At 40.1% G+C, this 22713-nt stretch overlaps 1 protein-coding gene across 1 annotated transcript in view; it reads right to left on the reverse strand.

The window, feature by feature from the left end:
- Positions 1-21506, reverse strand: part of crispld1b (cysteine-rich secretory protein LCCL domain containing 1b) — a 35581-nt gene extending 14075 nt beyond the window's left edge. Inside the window, exons 1-3 of the mRNA XM_036556256.1 lie at positions 21249-21506; positions 6858-6976; positions 1994-2126 (exon numbers count right to left, since the gene is read on the reverse strand). Of these exons, the coding sequence (XP_036412149.1) occupies positions 1994-2126; positions 6858-6976; positions 21249-21506 (510 nt within the window). The remainder of the gene's footprint in view (positions 1-1993; positions 2127-6857; positions 6977-21248) is intronic.
- Between the last annotated feature and the right edge of the window lie 1207 nt (positions 21507-22713).

Consider the following 22713-nt stretch of genomic DNA (forward strand, 5'->3'; position numbering starts at 1 on the left):
CCCAGAGAGAGCGAGGCCAGTTGTGCTCTCTCGGACTCCCGGCTAAGGACGGCTGTAGCATCACCAGGGATCGAACTCGCGATCTCCTGATGATCAGGCCAACGCTTAGACGGCTGCGCCACTCGGGAGCCGTTTACTGCTGTTTGACGATCAGTGAATAAGCTTATATTCCTGTGTGTGACATGGCTGTTAGCCAGGCGGCTGCTGTGTGCTTGCTAATATCAGGTTTGTTTATATAATGTTACCAACCCCACAAAAAATAATTTATCTTTGCTTTATCAGGAGGAACAGGGGAAATCATCTGAATAGCAATGCAGAGTTCTCACAGAGAAAAACTACCTCCGCCATGTAAGATTTGTGCATGCCTTGTTTATCTAAAGTTTCTGGAGCTTTTTAAAGGCAAAGCAAAAGGCATCTTGTTGATCTTGATAAAAGTATGATGTAACTGCTAAAGGTCCAGGGCCCACCAGCAGGACACTTCTATAACTAAAGAATAGCTCAGCCAGTTTGCACTGAAGTCCCTGTAATTACTGAATAATAAGCCTTAGTATGTAATAAGTCTGGGATTTCAAGGGATTAAAAGATAGGGCAGGTGTTTTATGTATGAAAGGGCACAAGCAGGAATAATGCTTGTATTTTTAATTTATTTAATAATTGTAGTTATTGACAGACTCACTGGCCACACATTTTCTTTTCCGAATCAACTGATCATGGAAATCACTGTTAGTTGCAGCCCTAGTTGCTTTACTCTAAGTAGAGTTAGAGACTACTGGCACGAGAAATTGCCAATGTTTTTTCTCCACATTGCAAAACTGTACAAAGCCTTTGGTTTACGACAACATACCCTCTTCTATTGTTTCAGTATAGCAATGATCATCACTCTCTGAAGCAATAGAAAGTCAGATTTCCCCAAAGCCTCACAGCACAATACTCATTTTACGGCTGTGATATTATTGCTTTGAACGCTCCATCATATAGAGGTTGTTGCAATGCACCATCCTCTTTTGGGAAACATTGCCTAAGTCAGATGTAACTGTTGCTAATGCAGTACTGCACACTGAACAACAGGTTTATGTTTTGTTTTGTTTTTGTATTGGGACCTAAACAGAGATGTATAGTATAATTTAACCTCTTAAAGCAGTTATTGCTGTAAAATTATATTTCAAACACGAAGCTCAGTGACGATGAAACAGACATTCTGTGTAAAGTGGCAGATTCTAAGCTTTCAATCTACACCTCATTTATTTTTGCAAGTAGAAGATATTTTATTATTATGGTTTGAATTTGATGTTTGGCAGAGAGAAACAAATTATTTTTCCATTTTTTGTTCTCAGCATCAAGACAAATGGAAAAAGGCTGAAAGCAGGCATGAGACATCTGATGTAGAGTATAAAACACTGCATGCACTTGTTTGTTGTATGTAAAAGTAACTCACTGTGTAACTACGGACCTGTGCAAATGTCAGACACCACAATCCATTTATTTAATTTACAGTCAAAACATCCATAAAGTACAAGTATCAGAAAAAAAGCAGAAAACAAAATTACAATGAAGCCTCAACAATTAAATATAATGCATTTATTCTTTTCAGGAGTCTTGCTTTTAGTTTTACAAAGAAATCTGCAGGGATATTTTTCCATAAAAGTTCAGTCATAGAAGTTGGTTTCATTTTCTGCTTCACAATCTAAGCAATCCCAAACACCCAATTCAGTGCAGGTTTGGACTTTTTGACATTTCCCTTCCTTTTGCATCTTATACTGAATTTTCTCAAAAATATCTCCTGAATGAGTAACTTGTACTTAATGACTGTTTTGACTGGAAATTAAACACCTGACTTTTGCACAGTACTGTAATAATTCATTTTTAGTTACATTTATATTGTTCTATTGTGTGATGTAAACCACACATACAGCAAAACAGTGACAACTCTGTACTTCTTAGAGTTAAACAGCACCTGTGCCTATGTGTTTTGTGTATTGAAGAGCATTTATACCTGTGTATAGTGAGTGCAGACGGGTCCAGAGCATCTGTAGGGACAGTAGGGGTTACACTCCTGTGGATACGGGTAGCTGAAATAACGGACCTCATCATACCATGCCTGCACATGAAAGGTTGGAGGCCTGTCTCTGAAAAGAAAAAAAAAAAAACAAAGAAATAACATCAGTCACCATGCGCACTGTGTAAAAAAAAGTTCATGATGAACTGACTAAAAGAAATGTTCCAAAATTGCTTGGAACAAAAATCTTGCTCCATTAACTCAACTGAAAGTTAAACCCTTTTTCCCTCTCCTGTAAAGTTACCATTTTGGAAATACATTTTCTTTTCCAACAGTAATGATATGCTACGGTTACTGCAACGAAAAATGTGATGCACTCAAATTACTTGACTCAAATATTCACATAATTTCCATGTAAATAAAAAGTTTTACATCAGCACAATCTTGTCTTTACGTAAAAGACAATTTAATTTTTTTAATTCAATCAATGAGATGTAAACAGAGTCTTTCACAGTGGTTTGATGTGAAATGGTTTATTGACAGAAAACCAGGGGTCATGAAGCATTCAATGCAAATATAGCTACCTCACCGCAAAAAATATATATGTTTTAGGCCAAAACCTCAGGGTAAGAATTCATAACCATTTCATATGTACACTATATGGACAAAAGTATTGGGACACCTACACATTACACCTACAGGAGCTTTTATGAATCCCATTCTAAATCCATTGGCATTAATATGGAGTTGGTCCCCCTTTGCAGCTCTAACAGCATTTGTGAGGTCAGACGCTGATGTTGGACGAGAGGGTCTGGATCACAATCTCTGTTCTAGTTCATCCCAAAGGTGTTGGATGGGGATGAGGTCAGGGCTCTGTGAGGGTCAGTCAAGTTCTTCCACACCAAACTCACCCAGCCAGGCCTTTATGGAGCTGCTTTGTGCGCTGGGGCTCAGTCATGCTGGAACAGAAAAGGGCCTCCACCAAACTGATCCCACAAAGTTGGAAGCATCGATATGTTTAAAATGTCTTGGTGCTGAAGCATTAAGATTTCCCTTTGCTGGAACTAAGGATTCCTGGCCAACCCCTGAAAAACAGCCCCATATCATCATCCCTCCTCCACCAAACTTTACACTTAGCAAAATATAGTTAGGCAGGTAACGTTCTCTTGGCATTCGTCAAACCCAAACTCGTCCATCACATTGCCAGATAGAGAAGCATGATTCGTCACTCTACAGAATACGTTTCCACTGCTTCAGAGTCCGGTGGCGGCGCTTTACACCACTCCATCCGATGTTTGGCATCGTGCATTTTGATCTTGGGCTTGTGTGCAGCTGCTTAACACATGGTACTGCAATTGTTTATCAAGACTGCAAGGCTGTGTGCTTCATTTTATCCACCTGTTAGCAATAGGTGTGGCTGAAATACCTGAACTCAATAATTAGGAGGGGTGTCCCAATACTTGTGTCCATACAGTGTAGCTTTAAAGGTGCAGTCTGTAAGATTTAGTGGCATCTAGTGGTGAGGTTGCAGACTGCAACCAACTCAATACCCCACCCCTGTCTCTGCAAACGCAGCACTGACAGCAGTCACTGATTCTTCTTCTTTCTACGTCTTCCAACCGTTACTATAGCATCACCAAATTCAAGCTGACACTTCAGCAGAAAAAGTCTAGAGCCAGTGTTTGGTTTGTCCACTCTGAGCTACTGTAGAAACATGGCGGCCTCTGTTAGAAGAGGAGCTGCTCTCTATTTAGATATAAAGCTAATGAAAACACAAAGATTCGTAGTTACAGGTGATATAGATTTTATACACTAATAAAAAATGCTTTTCTATACTTCATGCTAACAGATTCCCCTAAATCTTACACACTGCACCTTTAAAGGCATTAAATGCTTTGGACTTGTGGTTGCTATCACCAACAGTTTCAAATATTCTGACTCTAAGTTTCTCTAGAACTGTGCATTTCACATCAAACCACTGTGAATGACTTTATTTACATCATGATAACTAAATTATGCAGAAAGGAAAGTGCAATTTCCTCTTAATTTTAACAGTAACTGTGCTGATGTAATATCTGCTCCCGCTAATTAACAACTTCCCAAGAAGATGATTGGCTGAATCAGGTGTATTAATGTTAAATAATGGGGCGGGGCAATGTTGTACATACAAGTAGGAACTAAACTCTGCAGGAAAGTGGATCAATGAGCAGCAGGAGGCGGGTTTGTGATCACTGATGGTAATATGTTTTATTCCTGTAGAAATGTTCACCTGAATAAGGTCAATTTAATGCATCAGTGTACACTTAAAAAAAAGAAAAAAAAGTAATTTTTGACTTACAAACAAAAAATAAGGGTAACACTTTCTATGAATGTCGCATTTGTAAGCATCTATAAACACATTTATAACATGTTATAATGTATTCATAAGGCATTATAAACATGGTTATAAATATTTATAAAAAAGAATTACACTGAATTACACTTTATAGCCATGTTTATTATACATTATGAATTGTTAATGTAATGCATTATAAATAGTGTTAATAACATCAGAAGTCAGTCCCAGCTTGGAGAGCGTAAAGTAAAGACAAATACCAAGCTAACGGTGGTGTACATTACCTTTCCCACATTGGGTAAAACACTGATGGCAGCTCTAGTTTAAACTCTGACATTTGAAGCCTGTAATGTGCTTTACTGTGAATGTTTTAGTGTTTCAGTAAATCCTTCAGTAAATACTTCAACTTGAAGCCTCACTCTGAACACTGGAGGAGGCTTTAGTACAGTACGCTTCACTTTACTTAGAGCGGACAAATACCACTTATGAGCTCTTATAATTTGTTATGATCAGTACTTAAAATGTATTATGTTAACAATTCATAATGCATAATAAACATGGCTATAACGTATAATGCATTTTTATAAATATTTATAGCCATGTTTATAATGTCTTATGAATGCATTATAACATGTTATGATTGTGTTTATAGATGCTTACAAAGGTGACATTCAAAGAAAGTATTACCAAAATAAGTCAACATTAACTGGACATGCATTTTATGCTGAGGTAACGAAGTCTGCATATGCTATCTCTGCTCTATTAGACTGCATGAAAGTGTGTGGCATAATTAAATTTGGTTTGATTCATTTTCTGACTGTAGGCAGGCTGCTGTGATTAAAGAACTGTTTTGCCCAAAAATGCTGATGTTGATAAAAATTAGAATGAAAATATATTCATTTTTCCTCCCTTTTACAAGAGTCTGTCCACAGTGCAGAAACAGACAAATACAATTTGTGGCTTGGAGCCAAGCTTGTGAAATAATCTCTTTTCAAAGAGCATCAGTTATAACTTTTTTATTTATTTATCAACAGTACATATCCCTGCAGTTAACTGGTTCACCCAAAAAGACTGAGGATGATGAATGAAAAGCTAGTAGGGGTTCCTAAATGAGATCACACTAACTTGCCTACACTTTTTGTGAACTGTGTCGGGCAGTTTCTGCTTTAAAAGGCCCGTAACATGGAAAACTGAATTTTCTTCACTTTTTTTAAATATGAAAGTTTGATGTAGTATATAACATTAGTGATGACTGCCTACTGTCCTGTGGCATGACTGGCCGAAGGATGGTGCGATGCTTAACAACCAAGGTTTGAATTGGTTTCACAACACTAACACTGCAACAAGCTGATGTGACACAGGTGCAATCCTAGGCCCAATCCCGTTTCTTATTTTTACCCCTACCCCTTGTTTATCGGGTGTCTCCTTACCCCTTGGAACAAGTTACACAGTGTAGTGGTTGAAATCTTCCCTGTGAATTGGGACAATTCTCAAATAAAAAAGAACATTACTTCATTATCAGCTAACAGCGCTGCTCTGTAGGCGACCCTGCCAGTCTGCAGTGATAGTAGAGGAGGGTAAGGTCAGCAACCTCACTGCTGGGCTTTAGTTACGTTTAGGGAATCACATGCCTTCAGAGAGGGGGGACAGATAATCATTTATTATCACCCACCCCTAATTCTTCAGTGATATAAAGCTTCTTGTTCAAGCTTCTGAGGCAGCCGAATGTAACTGCTCCACCATTCAAGGTGGAACGGGAAAATTGCTAGCTAGCTACCAGGATTTCAGCAAACTACTGACAAATTTTTATGCTTATTATAAAGAACCATAATACATTGAAACAACACTGACCTAAGATAGTAAAGTGGTTATTGTCATTTTCTGGAGAAAATGTTCACATTTGTGGGTTTCTTTGGTCGCTTCTTGCCGGATTTTCTTTTTTTTCTCACGACTCTCCATTTGGAGTGAGTCTCTGAAAAACCTCACCCTACCCCTCTATCGCAACAAAAATCAGGACACCCTACCCCTAGAGTCGTGAAGAGGTAGGGGCAAGGGGTGAGATGGGATTGGGCCTTACAGCTTTATGGCCAAACACTTCAACCATTTTCAGTTGTATTTTCAGACACAAAAAGTGACAAGTTTAACAACTAAACATTTGTAGCACGAAACTCATAAGTATATAGTACAATTACTCATAAGTATAAGCAGTACTCATACTGCAATATCACAAACCTGTATTATTTTCAGACAAAAATTCTAGAGGCAAGATAAAAAAACACAGGACTGACTCAGGGCTTACCACAAAGCTGAAGTTGGCTTCTTATTAACATTTTCTATTCCACCTTAAATGGTCCAGCAGTTACAGTTGGCATGATGCCATTTTCATGATGCTAACTAAAGCTATGTGCTTTGATTCACTGGTTCCTGTAACAAACATTCATGTAGCCTTTTTCCCATTTTTCTTTTTCTAGCTGAAGGAGTAGTATGCAACGAATGAGTACATTAGTGCTTATCTCTGACCCTCACCTGCCCCAGTGTGCCCCCAGGTTCTGACCAATCTGCGTAAGCAGGTGAGGAGGGCCATGTTCCCACCGGCAGCTGTGAGCCCAATCCTCCGCACTGCGCTCCAGCTCCGTGTCCCAGACCTGACACAGCACACACACAAAGACAGAGTAAAAGTCAGTGGGGTTAACCTTTAGACGTTTCAAGTCGTAGTTCAAACATTACTGGTGATAAAAGTTGTAGTTCTATATTATTTCTGACTCATAGTTTATTGAAAGAAGCAAAGAAATTCTGTCGAAACAGAATTTCCACCTGTTCAGCCTATAGCAGTTTAGCCCCATTCACACTGAAGTTATAAGGAGTGTTTCAGCCTGAAGCGCTTTTAGAAATGAATGAAATACAAAGCACGGCAATCTGAACAGAGAGAAATTTCATGTATCAGTCTTGTAAGGCAAATGAACAGAGAGTGTTTAGTTCTAAGGGAAAAAGAGAGGTGGAATGTGGATTTAAAAGGAATTACAACTATTTTGGTTTATAAAATTACATAAATATTGTAACTAGACCTCAAGAAAATATTGAATATGGGCTCATAAAAACCCCAATTGTGGAGGAAATTTCTGCCATTAAAACAAAAGCAAAAAAAGCTACAAGACTCAAACTTGATGATACGGAATGCAAACTGAACAAAAATGATGTATTTCAGCATAAAACTACACACTTTTCAATAAGAATATGGAAACCTAATGCATAGCAATGACAGTAATAACTCTAGACTCCTAAATGTTGAATTAACATTGTGGAGTATCATTACTTCCAAATGGCTCAGAGAACACTGATGGTTGTAATTTAACACCAGTAATTTTACTGGGGGGGATTCAAAAGCACAAGACATTAACATTACCCAGTAAAGCTCCTTGCCTGATGCAGCAGTTCACTTTAAATCACATTTATGTTAAGAAAATGTCTTACTCTGTGTGGTAAACCACGTCAGAAAAACAGGCCCCTCTTAAAATAACTACAGTTGCCAAGATTTTTGTTGAATTGTTGTAATTTCTCAAGCTTGTTTCTGCCCTCTGTACGTCAGTTCATGGCTGTTTGGTCACTACAACACTCTGATAGAGATCTGAACGTGGGTCAGCAGCCGTTTAAAAACTATAATGTGTTCCTGCATCGCTGGGTTTGGACAAAGAAGTCAGCTATACCTGAACCGCTGCTGATTTGTGTTAAAGCATACCGCTCTACTGGACTTGTGCTTAATTCAGACCAGGGCTAATTGAAAATTACTGATACACCTAAAGCTCCTCTTAGCTGCTAATGTGTTCCATGTGTGAATGTGTGGCATTCTCATTTGTTCCATATGTGAACAACAGTCATTCTTTAAATCTCAGAACAGTTACTGATTCCAGTAAATCATGTTACATTAAACAAGTTCCTCATACAAAATAAAGGACAGAAAGTCAAGGAGTTCTTAGCCTTTACTGGTGTTCAAGCTGGCGGCTAGCTACTGTTTTTAGCCATGCTATGTACTTTTGTCCAGTTTCATAGATAAAGTGTGTCGTATGGTGTCAGAAACCACGTAATCAAGTTTATTTGAGCTTACTTAGCAACTAAACATGGTTTCAGACAAGTTTGCGATGATTTCGGTAGGCATTCTGCACAGTGCTAATTAGAGTGTTAGCTTCCACTTGTTAGCCAAATTAGCTTCGTAGCTCCAGGTAAAACTAAAGAAGCAAATTTCAGACTCTAAACATGTCTAGGCTGATCGACTAAATTTGGGGTAAGTGGAAAAATGGGTAATTTATTTTTTTTTGCCAAACTATTTCCTCAAACATTTATAAACAGTGATACAATAGTAGAGTGATGACATTCATCAGGATGGACTTTCAAAACAGACACAGAGTTTTTGAATATGAATGTTACACTGCAGAGGTCATGGTTGCTAGATTGCTTCTATGGTTTAAGCCAAAAAATGTTCAAAACCTATATAAACCCTGCATAATTCTGAACAAGATGAAAATAAGACTAAAGACTACGGGTGGGGGGGGAAAAATCGATTCTTAGATGCATCGCGATGCGGATGTGGACGATTCTGAATTGATTCACAAATGTCAAAAATCGATTTTCTGAATATTTAATTTATAACGTAATGTTGACAAAACGCAAAAGGCAAAACTTGGAAGTGGGTAAGTGCAGCGCCCGGACAGTCTGTGGCGACACATAACAAAAACACCACTGGATGAGTGAGAAATCCGACCGGCTCCCTCTGCATTAAAGCCAGGTTAGGTCAGGAGTCACAACACAAATTAAGAAGAGACATTTTGTCCTTTCAACAAACATCAAACCACCTTGGGAGCCACAACACTTATGTCCAGTATGTTTCAGTGTGTGATGAATGTCCTAGTATAGACTAAACAATATAAACGAGAGCGCAGATTTACTTCTCTCTGCTTTAAGCTTCGCCTACAGCTGCTTTCCTCCCGTCTCCGCCAGAAAACCTTTCCTCAGAAGTTGATCAGTTAAAAGTCTCTCAGCATTCGACTGTTTTACGAGGCTGAAGTCGCTTCTTATTCTCCAGCTTCTTGTTCGAATTTTCCAATTCCACCTTTAATTCTGCCCGAGGCGCAAGAATGTAAATGCAGCACCATTTAAGGTGGAACGGGAGAATTCTAAAGAGAAGCGACTTCATCTTCACAACTTTTTAGTGTGTGACAGTCTCTCATTGCAGGTTTAACGTTCCAGGAAACCAACTGCGCTGCTTATAAATGAGAATAAGTCCATTTGTCTCCAAATGTTCGTCTTAAATCTCTCTCTTTGCCTTTTCGTTAGCTATTAGCTAGGCGACACTGCGTCGCTGTGTGACCTGCAGTCTGCACATCAGTTCTCAGTCGTCGAGAACCAGGGCTTTCGCGATATTTGCGATATGAGCCAAGACTCAGCGTCCCTTCTCAAAGATATTACAGCGAAACCAAAACTGGAGTTACAAAATCAAAAAAATATAAAAGAAAACGGGCACAATAGCTGTAACGTGCTATGCGGACGCCCACTGCCACAGAATCTTATATCACCGTTACAGCGCATTTTATCGCAGATGAGTGGCAGCCAGTGTCTCATGTGCCTTCCAGTTCACTTGCCACAACACTTTCATTTGTTTTATTAATAAAAGATATTAGAAGTAAATTCATTGTGGATCATTACAAATACTTCGCTTTAAAAGTACCAAGTCCTCAGACAGTGAGAAAAAAAATCTGTATAGAAAAAAAGATGCATTGAGATGCATCGATAATCATTTTATAATCGCATCGCAGCCTCTGAATCGTAATCGAATTGAATCATGAGGTGCCTAGAGCCTCCCACCCCTACTAAAGACTAGATTATACTTTCCGCATCCAGTGTCACGTGAATGAGGACGGAAGAGGTGCGTTACCTCGCAACGACGAGGCGTTTCATACTCACTTGTGGCATGTCAATAAAGGGGCCACACTATTCTCCTGTCCGCTAGGTGGACCGCTTCAAAAGTCTCCAAGTCCAATTTTCCACGTGCCCGACACGGCGATCGACAGACACACAGAGCTTTTGCGCAGGAGCATGTCTGGGCATGTGACTTAATTTTAGCCGCATGGGCCTTTGCGAGTTTTGCGACGCCTGAGGTATAAACCAGGCTTAATACTGCATCCAAAACCACAGACTACTATTCTACACATAGCGCACTAACGAATGGAGTTCTACTGCTGATGCACTACTGTTCACATACTATCTAGTATGGTAGTATGCAGTTTCGGATGGTCAGATGCACAGTAGAGTAGTGCAGGTTGATTTTCTGTTTCCGAAAATCAATACAGTGTCCAATTACGAATTTGAGGAATAAACATTCTGTACAAACGAGCCACAACCGTGTATGTTTGACCCTGAAAATTTCACATGAAGAAATACATTGTTTGTTAGACTCACCGGTGACTCCCCTAACCCACCTCTTAGCTATGTATAACATTAAGTTACATTAAGTTTTATAAAGTGTCATCTTTGAAAACAGTAGATTTTAGTAACTTTTCTGAGCTTCTCTCTTGCTAGTTTGTGGTTCGTTGCCTGTAGATTTCCTCTGATTTTGCAAAAGAGAACGCAGCATCTCATTCTTGCAGATTCATCATTATTCGATATGTAACTTCTAACTCTCATGGTAAGCAAGCCTTAGATATTATTGTGCTAATGCTATGTATTCTTTACAACACTCCATCCTCCCAGACTTTGAAGTTGGCTCTATTAAATAGGGTCTATCTATGCCATTTTACAAATTCATTTTTTTGCATTTACATAGCTCATCAACATAATTTCAACCAAATATATGAACATTTTGGTGTGTACTTATGGAAACGGTTTGGGTGACTATTGACTTCCAGTGTTTGTTAGCACTGTTAACTTAGCAGCTCCGGTTCTAAACTAAAGAAGCAAAATCGGAACATTAAACATGTCTTGGCTGATCAACTACATTTGGGGTAAGTAGAAAATCATGTGAAATGGATTTTTCGCCATGCTGTTCCTTTAATTTTACTTATCGTCCCAGCTCTACTCTTTACTGAGGGGAAAATCACTGTAACATACAGCCCTTTTTCTTTAAGACCATGTCCAAGCACTCAGCACAAAGACAGTACAGGGCTCCCGCAGCTTTTGAAACTACTTTTTGCTTTTGAGGCTCTCTTTTCAACACTGTTTACTTGACGTAACGCCTCATTAGCAGTTATGCTAGCCTTTTGGGTGCAATCCAACTGAAATATGAATCCTCTGTGACCCACTTGGCTTCCTGTTCACAGCAATTACCCTAAAGTCCCGAGTCGGCGGGGGAGCTATTGTCCCCCTCCTCCTCTTTTGGGGGCCCACACACAGTGGTGGGGTTCCAAAGATGGACAGATTAAACACAGAACAGTTATTAGACCCAGCAGACCACAGATGGCTTCAGCTTAAAAAGAAACTAAAAGCACTGCTCTGAAGAGTTTCTAAAAGACATTTTTCTTTAGTGGACAGGGACAGAGTCCAGTGAGACTACAGCATGGCAGACAGCTCTGTTCTCGGCTTCTGCTGCCAGGCTGTTGTCTCTGTGCAGTGCATTGTGGTTTGGAGTGCCACAAGAAGTGCACCGACCTTGAATTATCAGGAAGTTTCAATAAAACACAATCAGAAAGACTTGTAGGCTCTATAACTGGTAGACTCAAACATTTCTGTGCTAAAAGTTGGTGAACTGAACAGCTGTCTGTGCTAACATACCTGTGGTGTATAAACCGGGTTTATTACATGATTGCTTTGGATTGTGATTAGTAATCAGTATGATTTTTTAAGGTGGACTTAATTGAAGAATAACATAATAAAATGTAAATAATACTTAGATTAAAAAATAATTCAAAATGCTGTTCCACATTTTCACATCACTACTGAATTTTAGTCTATAGGAGCCTTATTTTAGCCACACCCCTGCATTTCAGAGCAGGAAGTGAGACTGCATCCCTGCCCCTCATGGCCACATGGTGAGGACTAAATGTGTCCCAAAGTCTGAAAATCAGTGTGGAACATTAAGAATTGTCACTACCGAAACACATATATTTCTGAAATTAAGTAACCCTTTTTTGTTTTTATGGAAAATATGATGATTTTATGTGTTAACTGTTCAAAGCTGTGTTTGCTAGTCATGTACTGGCTTGTGTTTTTCTAGAGTTATGCTCAAACTTCTAAAATTGTCACTACTGAAACGGTCACTACTGAAACATTATGCTCCAGGGTATATTTTGGTTTGTTCATCTGAATTTACATGACCAAATCTTAAGGCAAATTATTCAGTAACTGCATGAAATAAATGTAAATTTTTATTTATTTATTTATTTTTTGTAAAAGCTCCCCTCAAATTAACAGAACATGTGTTTTGTGATCATAAACATATCGCTATATGATTACAATTTACTGCTGAAAGCCAAAAATCTTAGACGCTCTTTGTATTATTTTATAAAAATCATTTTTACAGAGCAGATCACTGAAGAGACGCCGTCTGTTTATAGTTTACAGCCCAGATTTGTGGAAAAATGGGTCGACTTTCAGTAGGAAAAAAATTGTGAGTTCAGCTTCTTTTATTATAAGGGTTTAAAATTACATCACCCATCTATTTGACTGGATAGAAGACAGTTACAGCTCTCATACGACCCCCACCTTTAGAATGTAGCTTATGAAATATGAAAGTTATGAAGGATATGACGAAGTGCGTTTTGGAACCACCGGTGGTCCCAAGGAGCACAAGAGGCTACAATACTAATAATAATAAGTTGCACAAAGCAAAAGGTCAGTTAAAAGTCCAAAATATGTTTTCAACTTTTGAATTCAGGAAAATGATCCATATACATATATATGTGGCAAAATCAAATTAATATCAGTAGCATTAGCAAAATCAATGTAATTTTGAATGCCATCGAAGCAGTCTTCAAAACACTTGTCATGACCACACATATCATATTACAGTACTTAATGCACAAATCTTCCCTTTATAAGTACAACCCCATTTCCAAAAAGTTGGGACGCTGTGCAAAATGTAAATAAAAACAAAATGCAATGATGTGCAGATTATTTAAACCCTATATTTCATTGAAAATAGTATAAAGACAACAAACCAAATGTTGAAACTGAGAAATTTTATTGTTTTTGAAAAATATATGCCCATGTTTTTATTTACATTTCGCACAGCATCCCAACTTTTTTGGAAATGGGGTTGTAGTAGTGGACCACTACTTAGATCACCACTAAGTCTACGCTAATTTCCACAACCACATATAGAAAAATTTTAATGTTACCTCAATGTTTAAGCTAGTGGTGTACATTCACTTACCACACAGGATTTACTTAGGCTTAGCTCTACTTAAACAAGGTCATTCAAAGCATTTATAGCTTGTGGCAAACATTCAAGTAAAAGTCAGGTTTCTTCATTTGTATGCTGCAATTTTACAGTGGATCCAAGCGCTGAATATTACTGGGGCAAGTTAGTTGTCTGCTGAGGTGGACACTGTCAAACAGACGCATTCATAAGATCCTTTAATTTTTACCCGATTTTCTCCCCAATTTAGTCATCTCCAATTCCACCCGCTAGTTAGGACTCCCCCAATCACACGATGCTATCAACGCTAGGAGGGTGAAGGCTAACACAGGCTTCCTCCGAGACCTGTGAAACCAGCCACCGCTTCTTTTCGAACTGCCGCTCACGCAACGTCACTGGACAGCCGAACGCGCTCGGAGGAAAGCGCCAACCGCCAGATCTGTTACGTCAGCTAACAGACGCCTGCGCTGACTAGCATCGCGCTGAGTGATGGGGGGAGAAGGAGGGGCCATCCTACCCACCCAGAGAGAGCGAGGCCAATTGTGCTCTCTTGGACTCCCGGCTACGGACGGCTGTAGCATCACCAGGGATCGAACTCGCGATCTCCCGATGAGGGCCAACGCTTAGACGGTTGCGCCACTCGGGAGCCCACCATTCATAAGATCCTGCTGGTGTGTGGTACCTCTTTTTCAGTGATGCTTATAAAAGCGACTTGAGCACAAATCTCGAGACTGCACTAACATGGAATGATAAACACTAAAGCGATTAAACGGGAGTGTACATTTAAACTGATTACATTTTTTAACTGACTGAGTAGTCGAGGGGCTGGATAAAACCTCTACAAGGACTTTAAAAGAGTAGCTTTATTAGAAAATCATTTCTCTACTTCCACTCACTGGCCACTTTACGAGCTCCCGTTACTCTTTATTCCACTGTACGTAAGTGTATAAGTGTACTCATAGCTCATTTACTGCTGTGCAATTTCTCAGCCCTCCTCTACTTCATTTATCACTGGTCAGCTTCTGAGCACAGGACCACTGTTGACCAGATATTATTTGAATGGTGGACCATTCTAAGCAGAGCAGTGACACAAGCATTGGTAGTGTGTGTGGTGATCGTATGAATGTATCCAGCCAGGAGTGGATCTGTGGTCAGAAACTGATCACTGATGAAGGGCTGGAGGATGACTGACAAAAACTGTGCATTACCAAAAGGGCTGCAGTCTGTGACTGTACACCTGCAACCTGCGTCAGAAAGCCGCTAGTCAAAGCACAGCCGTGACACCACCTGTGTTGTGTTTCAAAACCTGAGCACTTCATAATGCGATCAAGTGTATCAAAACTGCTTAGTATCTGCTTCATCGCCCTTCAGGTACTCACTGAACTGTTGCCAGATTAGTCACAGCTGGTGTTTCACAAGCTTTTCTTTTAACAGCGCATGTTTGAGTAGGTGCTATAATTGTATAAACGCTATTTAAACAGATAAAACACAAAAAACCTACTTTCAGTCATCAATTTAGGCAACCATATACAGCAAAATTGAATCTACCATCATTCTGATTAATTCTAAACCTATGTGATGAAAAAATGGCCTTCACTAGCCACGTTTACATGCAGCCTGATAATCCGTTAATAATCCGACTAATAGCTCAATCGGAATAGAATACGTCCATGTAAACACCTCAATTGGAGTAGTCCAGTCCGATTGAGGCCATTCGGAATACAATTTCTATCCGATTGAACGAGGTGGGTAAACCTCTAAATAATCCGTTAAATAGAAGAATAATAGCCGTGTAAATGCCTGAATCCGATTACATCCCAATCGGAATGTGTAAGCATGTTCTGATCATGTTCATCGCGTCATGGCGAAAGTTTATACCGTTCAACATGGCGGAGCAGAAACTGGTCTGAGGAGACGAAGTTTATGCTCTGATCTTTAAAAGACGGCGGTGGGACGGACGTCCAGCTTATGAGTCTCAGAACACGACGTCTTCCTCTCGGCCTTCTTTAATAAGGACATGTGAAGGACGTTTTCCTGAGTCTGACGTCATTTTAAAGCAATTAAAAACTCCAGCGCGCCAACTGGAAACTCATCTCACGCGGACTGGACCCCACGTGATGTTCGCTGTCATGGTAACGTTTACTCTAAGCGCTACTCCACGCATGCGCGTGATTTTGCATCGGATTACTTGTAGTGAGCATGTAAACGAAGATTTTCCATCAAATTGTTGAATAATGTGCATATAAACACCTCAGTCTGAGTCTGTAATTGGATTGTATTCAATCGGACTGGCAAAAATCTTTGCATGTAAACACAGTCAGTGATGCCATGAAATCAAAGCAACAGTTTGAACAAAAATCAAACAGGTTTACTGCAAATGTGGTAGATCAGTTAAGGTGCGCCCGGGATCTGAAGTTTGTTTTCATCCAAAGTTAGGGTAGGAATGATATATCGATTGGCCAATTATATCGGTCGATATTAGTGACGTGATTTAAACTTGCAATTTCTCAGTGGTAGGTCAAAAGCTTATAACACTGTCCAGCTCAATAATAGGCACTCTCTGTTGCTGGGCAGCTCTGTGCCAATGGAATTTATCTATTTAGAGGTTTGAGTGTAAGAAATCTGACAACTGGGAACTGACAATAATATCTGCCAATAATACACTGTTTATCTAAAACTCTGGAGTATGTAACTGCAATCTAAACTATGAATATTAAATGATATTAGCCAACACAGCTTCATAAAATCGACATTGCCCAACATATTTTCATACTGGTCAGGCCCTAAGAAATATTCAAAAGTACAGGCAAAATTACAGCTTTAAGATGACAGCTGTAAGAAACTACTGTTTTTTTTCTATGCAATGTACTTTTATCCATATTTACAGATAACAGTATGTCATACAGTGTCAGAAACCACATAATTACAGTCTATTTGCAACATTTACAGAGCCACATCTTGAGTAACACAAAAACAAAACAAAAGATCTAACTTACTGACTGGAAGGAACCTTTAGAGGGCAGCAGTGAGTTTTTTTTTTTTATTTAACTCTCAATCTGTCTGTCATCGGACAGAAGAAAGATACCTAACCAGCAAATTTGGCCACTTTAAGCTTGTACTTTAATAGTTGCACACAATGAACAGTCAGTTAAACTGTTAATAGCAATTATTTACATGAATGATGAGTTTTCTGCTAAGAGATCCTGATCGTGATTAGGGCCAAATATCAAAATTCTATAGTTTTAGGGCACCGACTGAATTACTTCAGCACCACAGAGGACAAAAAAAATATCCATGTCAGTCAATGTTACATTTCAATAAGCACTCAGTCTTAGCATCAATGCCAGGAAGCATGTTTGTTCATAATCTAACAAATCTAATAAACCTATGTTATTAACGTGAACACTGATCAGTGCACATTCATTTCCAGTTTAAGCCACACCCACCTTCGGTTTGCAGTTTAAACTAAAAAAAAAATATCACTCAAGTATCAGCATTGAAGTCAAGGTGTTGGTAGTGGTATTTAACGATGATCTGTCCTAATCGTAATTGTTTGTTAGCCACATTAGCCTTGTATAGGGCTGGGCGATAAAACGATAACGCTAAGTATCGCGATATAACTTTTCCTCAATAGAGCGATAAGACAGGTTCGATAAATGTTCGATATAATACACCATTCTCACACTTCCACGTTTTAGCGAAAGCCCTGGTGGCGCTTTCTACTGCAAGGAAAGCGACACTACTCTGCTGTCGCCAGGAGAGGGCGCACTTCCGAATTTTTCGACTTGATTAGAGAGGGAGGGGGCCACGAGTAAAAAAAGGGCCAAATATACTTTAGCAACGGCTGAAACGCGGAGTTATACATTCCCTGTTTGAGTGAAGCGACCGGCGATCTGTTCTCCTGTGACTGAGTGTGAGTGACGAGGTCAGTGGCGTATCTGTACTGTCCTACAGTGAACTCACCTCTTTCCGTGCATCCTAACAGCTTTCGTGGTGTTAAATCACGTCTGCAGCGCCGTGTTACAGCGCCAAACCGTCATATTTTAGTATTAGTGCATTCTCGAGCAACGAAAGTGAAAGAAAGAAGTGGGTTCATGTTTGAAAGTAAACTGAGGAAGCTGTGAGGCATTGGAGAGCGGGAGAGCGCTGTCTTTCCAGGCTAGCTGTTTTTAGCTGCTGGCTAACTTGAAGCAGCGCTCCAGCAAAACACGGTGAATTGATGATACTGTAGATCAAACAAGACACAAAATCACCGCTTTCAGTTTAAACATGCCTAAAAGGAGGACTCTGTGACTGGTGTGAGAGATTCACACTGCAGATAACGCTTTTACACAGCGAGCGTCAGATACACTGCGGTTCACCCCTTAAACTACTGCGATAGCATAGAGAAACCCAGCCGTCTAGCTGGTGTCTGAATACTGTGATCTGCTCTGACATGGATGTGGTAGGAGTGACCGCAGTGACCTACCGAACCGAGCTGACGTTGTTGAGAAACTAAAGAGTTTAGCGCTGTTGTTGGCCACTTGTTTAGCGTTTGTAACGGGGTAGCCGAGCGCTCGTCACCACACAGCTAAAAATAATCTGTTTTCTTTCTTAAATCATGACTATTACAAAAATTGCAGCCGTGCTTTTCAAGCTGATAAAAACAGCTCAGAGACTTTCTCCCACTGTCCCGAGACAGATTAGTGAAATGTTCCACTGTTTGCCGAGTGTTTGTCATGATCGGACCATAAGTGATAGTTTAAAACCACAGTTAACCACCCAGGAGCAAAATCAGCCTTCAAACTTGAAAGAAATCATGATTTGACATTTATCGCGATATGTATCAATATCGAACAATATGAATTTTGTTTATCGTGATAACGTTTTTGGCCATATCGCCCAGCTCTAGCCTTGTAGTACCAGTGCAGCACTAAAGAAGCTAACTTTGGACACCGAAATGTCTTGGCTCATCAACTAAGTTTGGGTTAAGGGGGAAATTGTGTAAATCTGATATCTGGCTGAACTACTGCTTTAATGTAGTTGTGGAGGACATGGCAATTAAACATCTGACCTTACTCTGAAATCTCAGAGAAAAACTCTCCGAAGCCACAGTGTTAGAGGCACTGTTACTACAAGACATTACAGCTCAGCTGGAAGCCTCATTATGCCTGACTGCACTGTGGGAACTATCAGCAACAGCCAGTGCGCTTCACCTCACTACTGTGCTTTTAAAATATCGTCTCAGGGCGAAAACTCCTGACCTTCTACTTGAACACCCAGCGTTCGTCTCCATTGTACACAGTGCTCTGCAAAAGGACGTGACAGAAGAGTTTAGAGGCGCGTTCCAAGAGCTACTGTGTGATATTTGTTGTAGGCCCACTGCTCCACAAGAAATGAAATCTCTGGCTGGAGGCCAGCAGCAGCAGGCCGGTGGAGGCTGTGGGAGTGTGTGTGTGTGTGTGTGTGTGTGTTATGGGCCCCCCAGACAGCCTAAACTGTTTGCAGTCAACCACAAACTTGTCTGTAGTTCAAGAACCACTTTTTTTGAACCTCTGCTACCCCAGTGTGAAACCCCCGCACTGATTTGGACAGGTGTAGGCCGCATGCATACACTGAGCAGAGATTTACTGAGCATTAACAATGCTGCCTTTGACTCACACAGCTGGCTCAAACTGTTGACCTGTAAGCTCGAAGTCTGATAGATGTTGAGGCCCTTGATTTTAAGAGATGGTGATGAAAGCATGAATGAGAAAACCACAGGGCCCGATAATCACCTACGATAATCACCTGTACGTCACCTTCTCATCATGCATCACCCATATTAGACCTACATTAAAGGAGAATTGCACCACTTACTCAAAATTTCCACCAAATCAAAGTCATTCAGAGTGGTCTGATGTGAAATGCGCTGCTCTACAGAAACAGAGTCAGAACTGTTCACAGTGGTGGTGATAGGAAAGCCAACGTCTGAAGCATTTAACGAATCTAAGAGCGACTCAATCAACTTACTTTTTCAGATTCACCACTGTTTTATGATGATTACCGTAGTGTCTTTGGTTGTTCTGGATAGTAAGTAAAATGGTTGTATTTGCATTGCAGACAATGTTCCTATCACCACCACTGTAAAGAAAATGCAAGTTGGTAAGTTTCTCTACAGTTAACCATTTTACATTAAACCAGTCTGAATGAGTTTCACATCTCAGCGACTGAATTAAGCAGACATTTTGAATAATCTGTAGCATTCCCCTTTAATTGGTCTTAAATGATGGAAGGAAATGGTCCACGCTGAAACTGCAGCTTGTTAGTTAGCAGGCATTTAAAAGGCTTAGAGGAAGCTGGCAGCATTTCTTTTTGACCATTACATTGATTACAATAGGTAAAAATTCTCAGGCAATGTTTTAATGCAGAAAAATACTGTTGAATACTATTGTTTATACTGCAGCATAGTGTAAATAGTTCCTTCAGTTACATTTATACATCCAATCTATTTTTTATATTTTAAATATCTGTGAATAGCAAATAACTGAATCGAGGGCGAATATTGAGATTTTGTGTTCAGTTGACTCGTATAGTGAATCTGAATCAAATTGAACTGTTGTAAGGTCAGAGTTTTACACCCCTACTAGTTAACCCAATATCTTAACTGCTTGCCCAATATTAGCTCAACGTACAGTTAACACAGCATTTTGAGTTGAAATTAAATAATGAATATCTGCGATGGACTGGCGAGCCCTGCGATGGACTGGCGACCTGTCCAGGGTGTATCCTGCCTTCCGCCCAGCGGGGATAGGCTCCAGCACCCCACCGCGACCCAGAAGGATGAGCGGTTTAGATGATGTATGTATGTATATATATATGAAAGGCCAGGAAGACCACATAAAACAACTGTGATGTACTGCAGATGACAGAAGAATTCTTTCCCTGATGAAGAAAAACTTCACATCAGCTCCTCCAGGAGGCATGCGTATCTGTGTCAAAGTCAACAATCAAGAGAAGACTTCGCCCGAGTCATTTCAGAGGGTTTACCACAAGATGTAAACCATTGGATAACACCAAAAACAGGAAGACCAGATTAGACTTCACTAAACATCTTAAAACTGCCTGTGCAGTTCTGGAGCAACATCTTATGGACAGATGAGACAGTGCTTATGATCCACAGCATACCACCTCTGTCAAGCATGGTGGGGGTAGTGCTATGGCATGGGCATGTATGGCTGCCAGAGGAACTGGTTTCCATGCATTTATCTATAATGTGACTGCTGACAAAAGCAGCAGGATTTATTTTTTTGAAGTGTACAAGCCTATATTATCTTCAGATTCAGAATCAGCCAAAAGCTTCAAAACTCACTGGATGGCCCTTCACAGTGCAGATGAACAGTGACTCGAATATGCTGTGGTAGAAAAAGAACAATAACTTTTTTGATGTCCAAATATTTATGGACCTGTCTTTAGCAGAACAGCTGGACTGATGAGGTTAATATTGTTATGCATCCAGATATTGCGTGCATCATGTAAATGCACTCTAAAACACACTAATAAGTGCAAGAGCCTCTAACGCAGCTATAAAGAGGTTGATTTCTGTATTCTCTCACCATGTACTCCATGTTTGAGGCAGGGGGATACACCTGACCCCTCATCTTATTGTGCAGGTCCAGGATAAGCTGCATGTCACTCGCCGAAATTGCCCTTCGGGCCCTCGGTCTCGCTTCCCACCACGACTCTTCCTTCTCCAGGTATCTCTGCAGCATGGCCTCCACCTGTGTTCCGTTCGGGATCACCATGGCAACCGCTGCACGGGCAGACAGCAGCAGCAGAGCGCGGCACAGCCAGGGCAGGGGTGGACGCTTCATGGCCAGCAATCTCCCACAAATCGGTGCAGTCTTGGTTTAGCCTGCAAAGAATGCAAAGGAAAAAGCAAAAAGGAATAAAGAGCTTCTGTTTGAGTTGCAAGATCTTATTAAGACATGTATGGTTTTAGGCCTTTGTCGTCTTTCTCTAGGTTTTGTTTCATGCAACTGGGTTCTGGCCTTATGTGCCAGAGTTCTGCTCTCTTGCAGCTGAGTTGTTTTCATGTAGTTTCATGCAATTTCTCTCATGCAACTAGGTTTTTGTCTCATGCAGAGGGGCTGTGATCTTATATAATTATGTTCTGGTCTCATACAATTGGGTTTTGTCTCAAAGCAACTGAATTCTGGTTTCACGAAAATGAGATTTGATGGCTTGCAGTTGTTTGTTGTCACTTGCCATTGGGTTCTGGTCTCCTGCAACTAGGTTTTGGTCTCACACAGTTGGGTTTGGGTTACATGCAAATATGTACTGGTGAACAGTTTTCATTTTGTTTTCATATGAAATGGATTTTGGCAATAAGGTTTGAGCTTCATGAAGTTGGGCCGTGACCTCATGTAATTAGGTTTTGGTCTCATGCTTTTGGTTTAATGCAGTAGGATTTGGTTTTGTGCAACTGGGTCCTGATTGATGCAACTGGATTTTGATCTCATTCAGCTGGGTTCTGGTTACATGCAAATGAATTTTGCTTTCATGCATTTGGGTTTTGGTTTCGTGCTTAAGGGCTTTGGTCTCATACAGCTGGCTCAAATTCATGCCGTGGGGTTTTGGTTTCATGCAGCTGACTTCTGAGTACACGCAATTATGTTCTAGTGCCATGCAGCTGGGTTGTGATTCATGCAATTGTGTTTTGGTTCAATATAATGGGGTTTTGGTCTAATGCAATGAGGTTTTAGCTTCACGCAGCTGGTCTTATTCAAAAGGGTCCACATTTATGCAATTGGATTTTTGGTCTTATACAACTTGTTTTTGATTTATACAGCTTGGTTTTTGGCCTATATGAATGGTTCTAATTCATGCAAATGGGTTTTGGTTTCATGCAATTGAGTTCTGGGTACAAGCAATTATGTTCCAGCCTCATACAGCTGGTTTGTGATTCATGCAAATTTGGTTCAACATAATTGGGTTTTGGTCTAATGCAATTAGGTTTTAGCTTCATGCAACTGAGCTCTGGTCTTAAACAAATGGGTTCTCATTCATGCAACTGCATTT

Source organism: Colossoma macropomum, unplaced genomic scaffold (assembly GCF_904425465.1).
Source record: "Colossoma macropomum unplaced genomic scaffold, Colossoma_macropomum, whole genome shotgun sequence".
Lineage (NCBI taxonomy): Eukaryota > Metazoa > Chordata > Actinopteri > Characiformes > Serrasalmidae > Colossoma > Colossoma macropomum.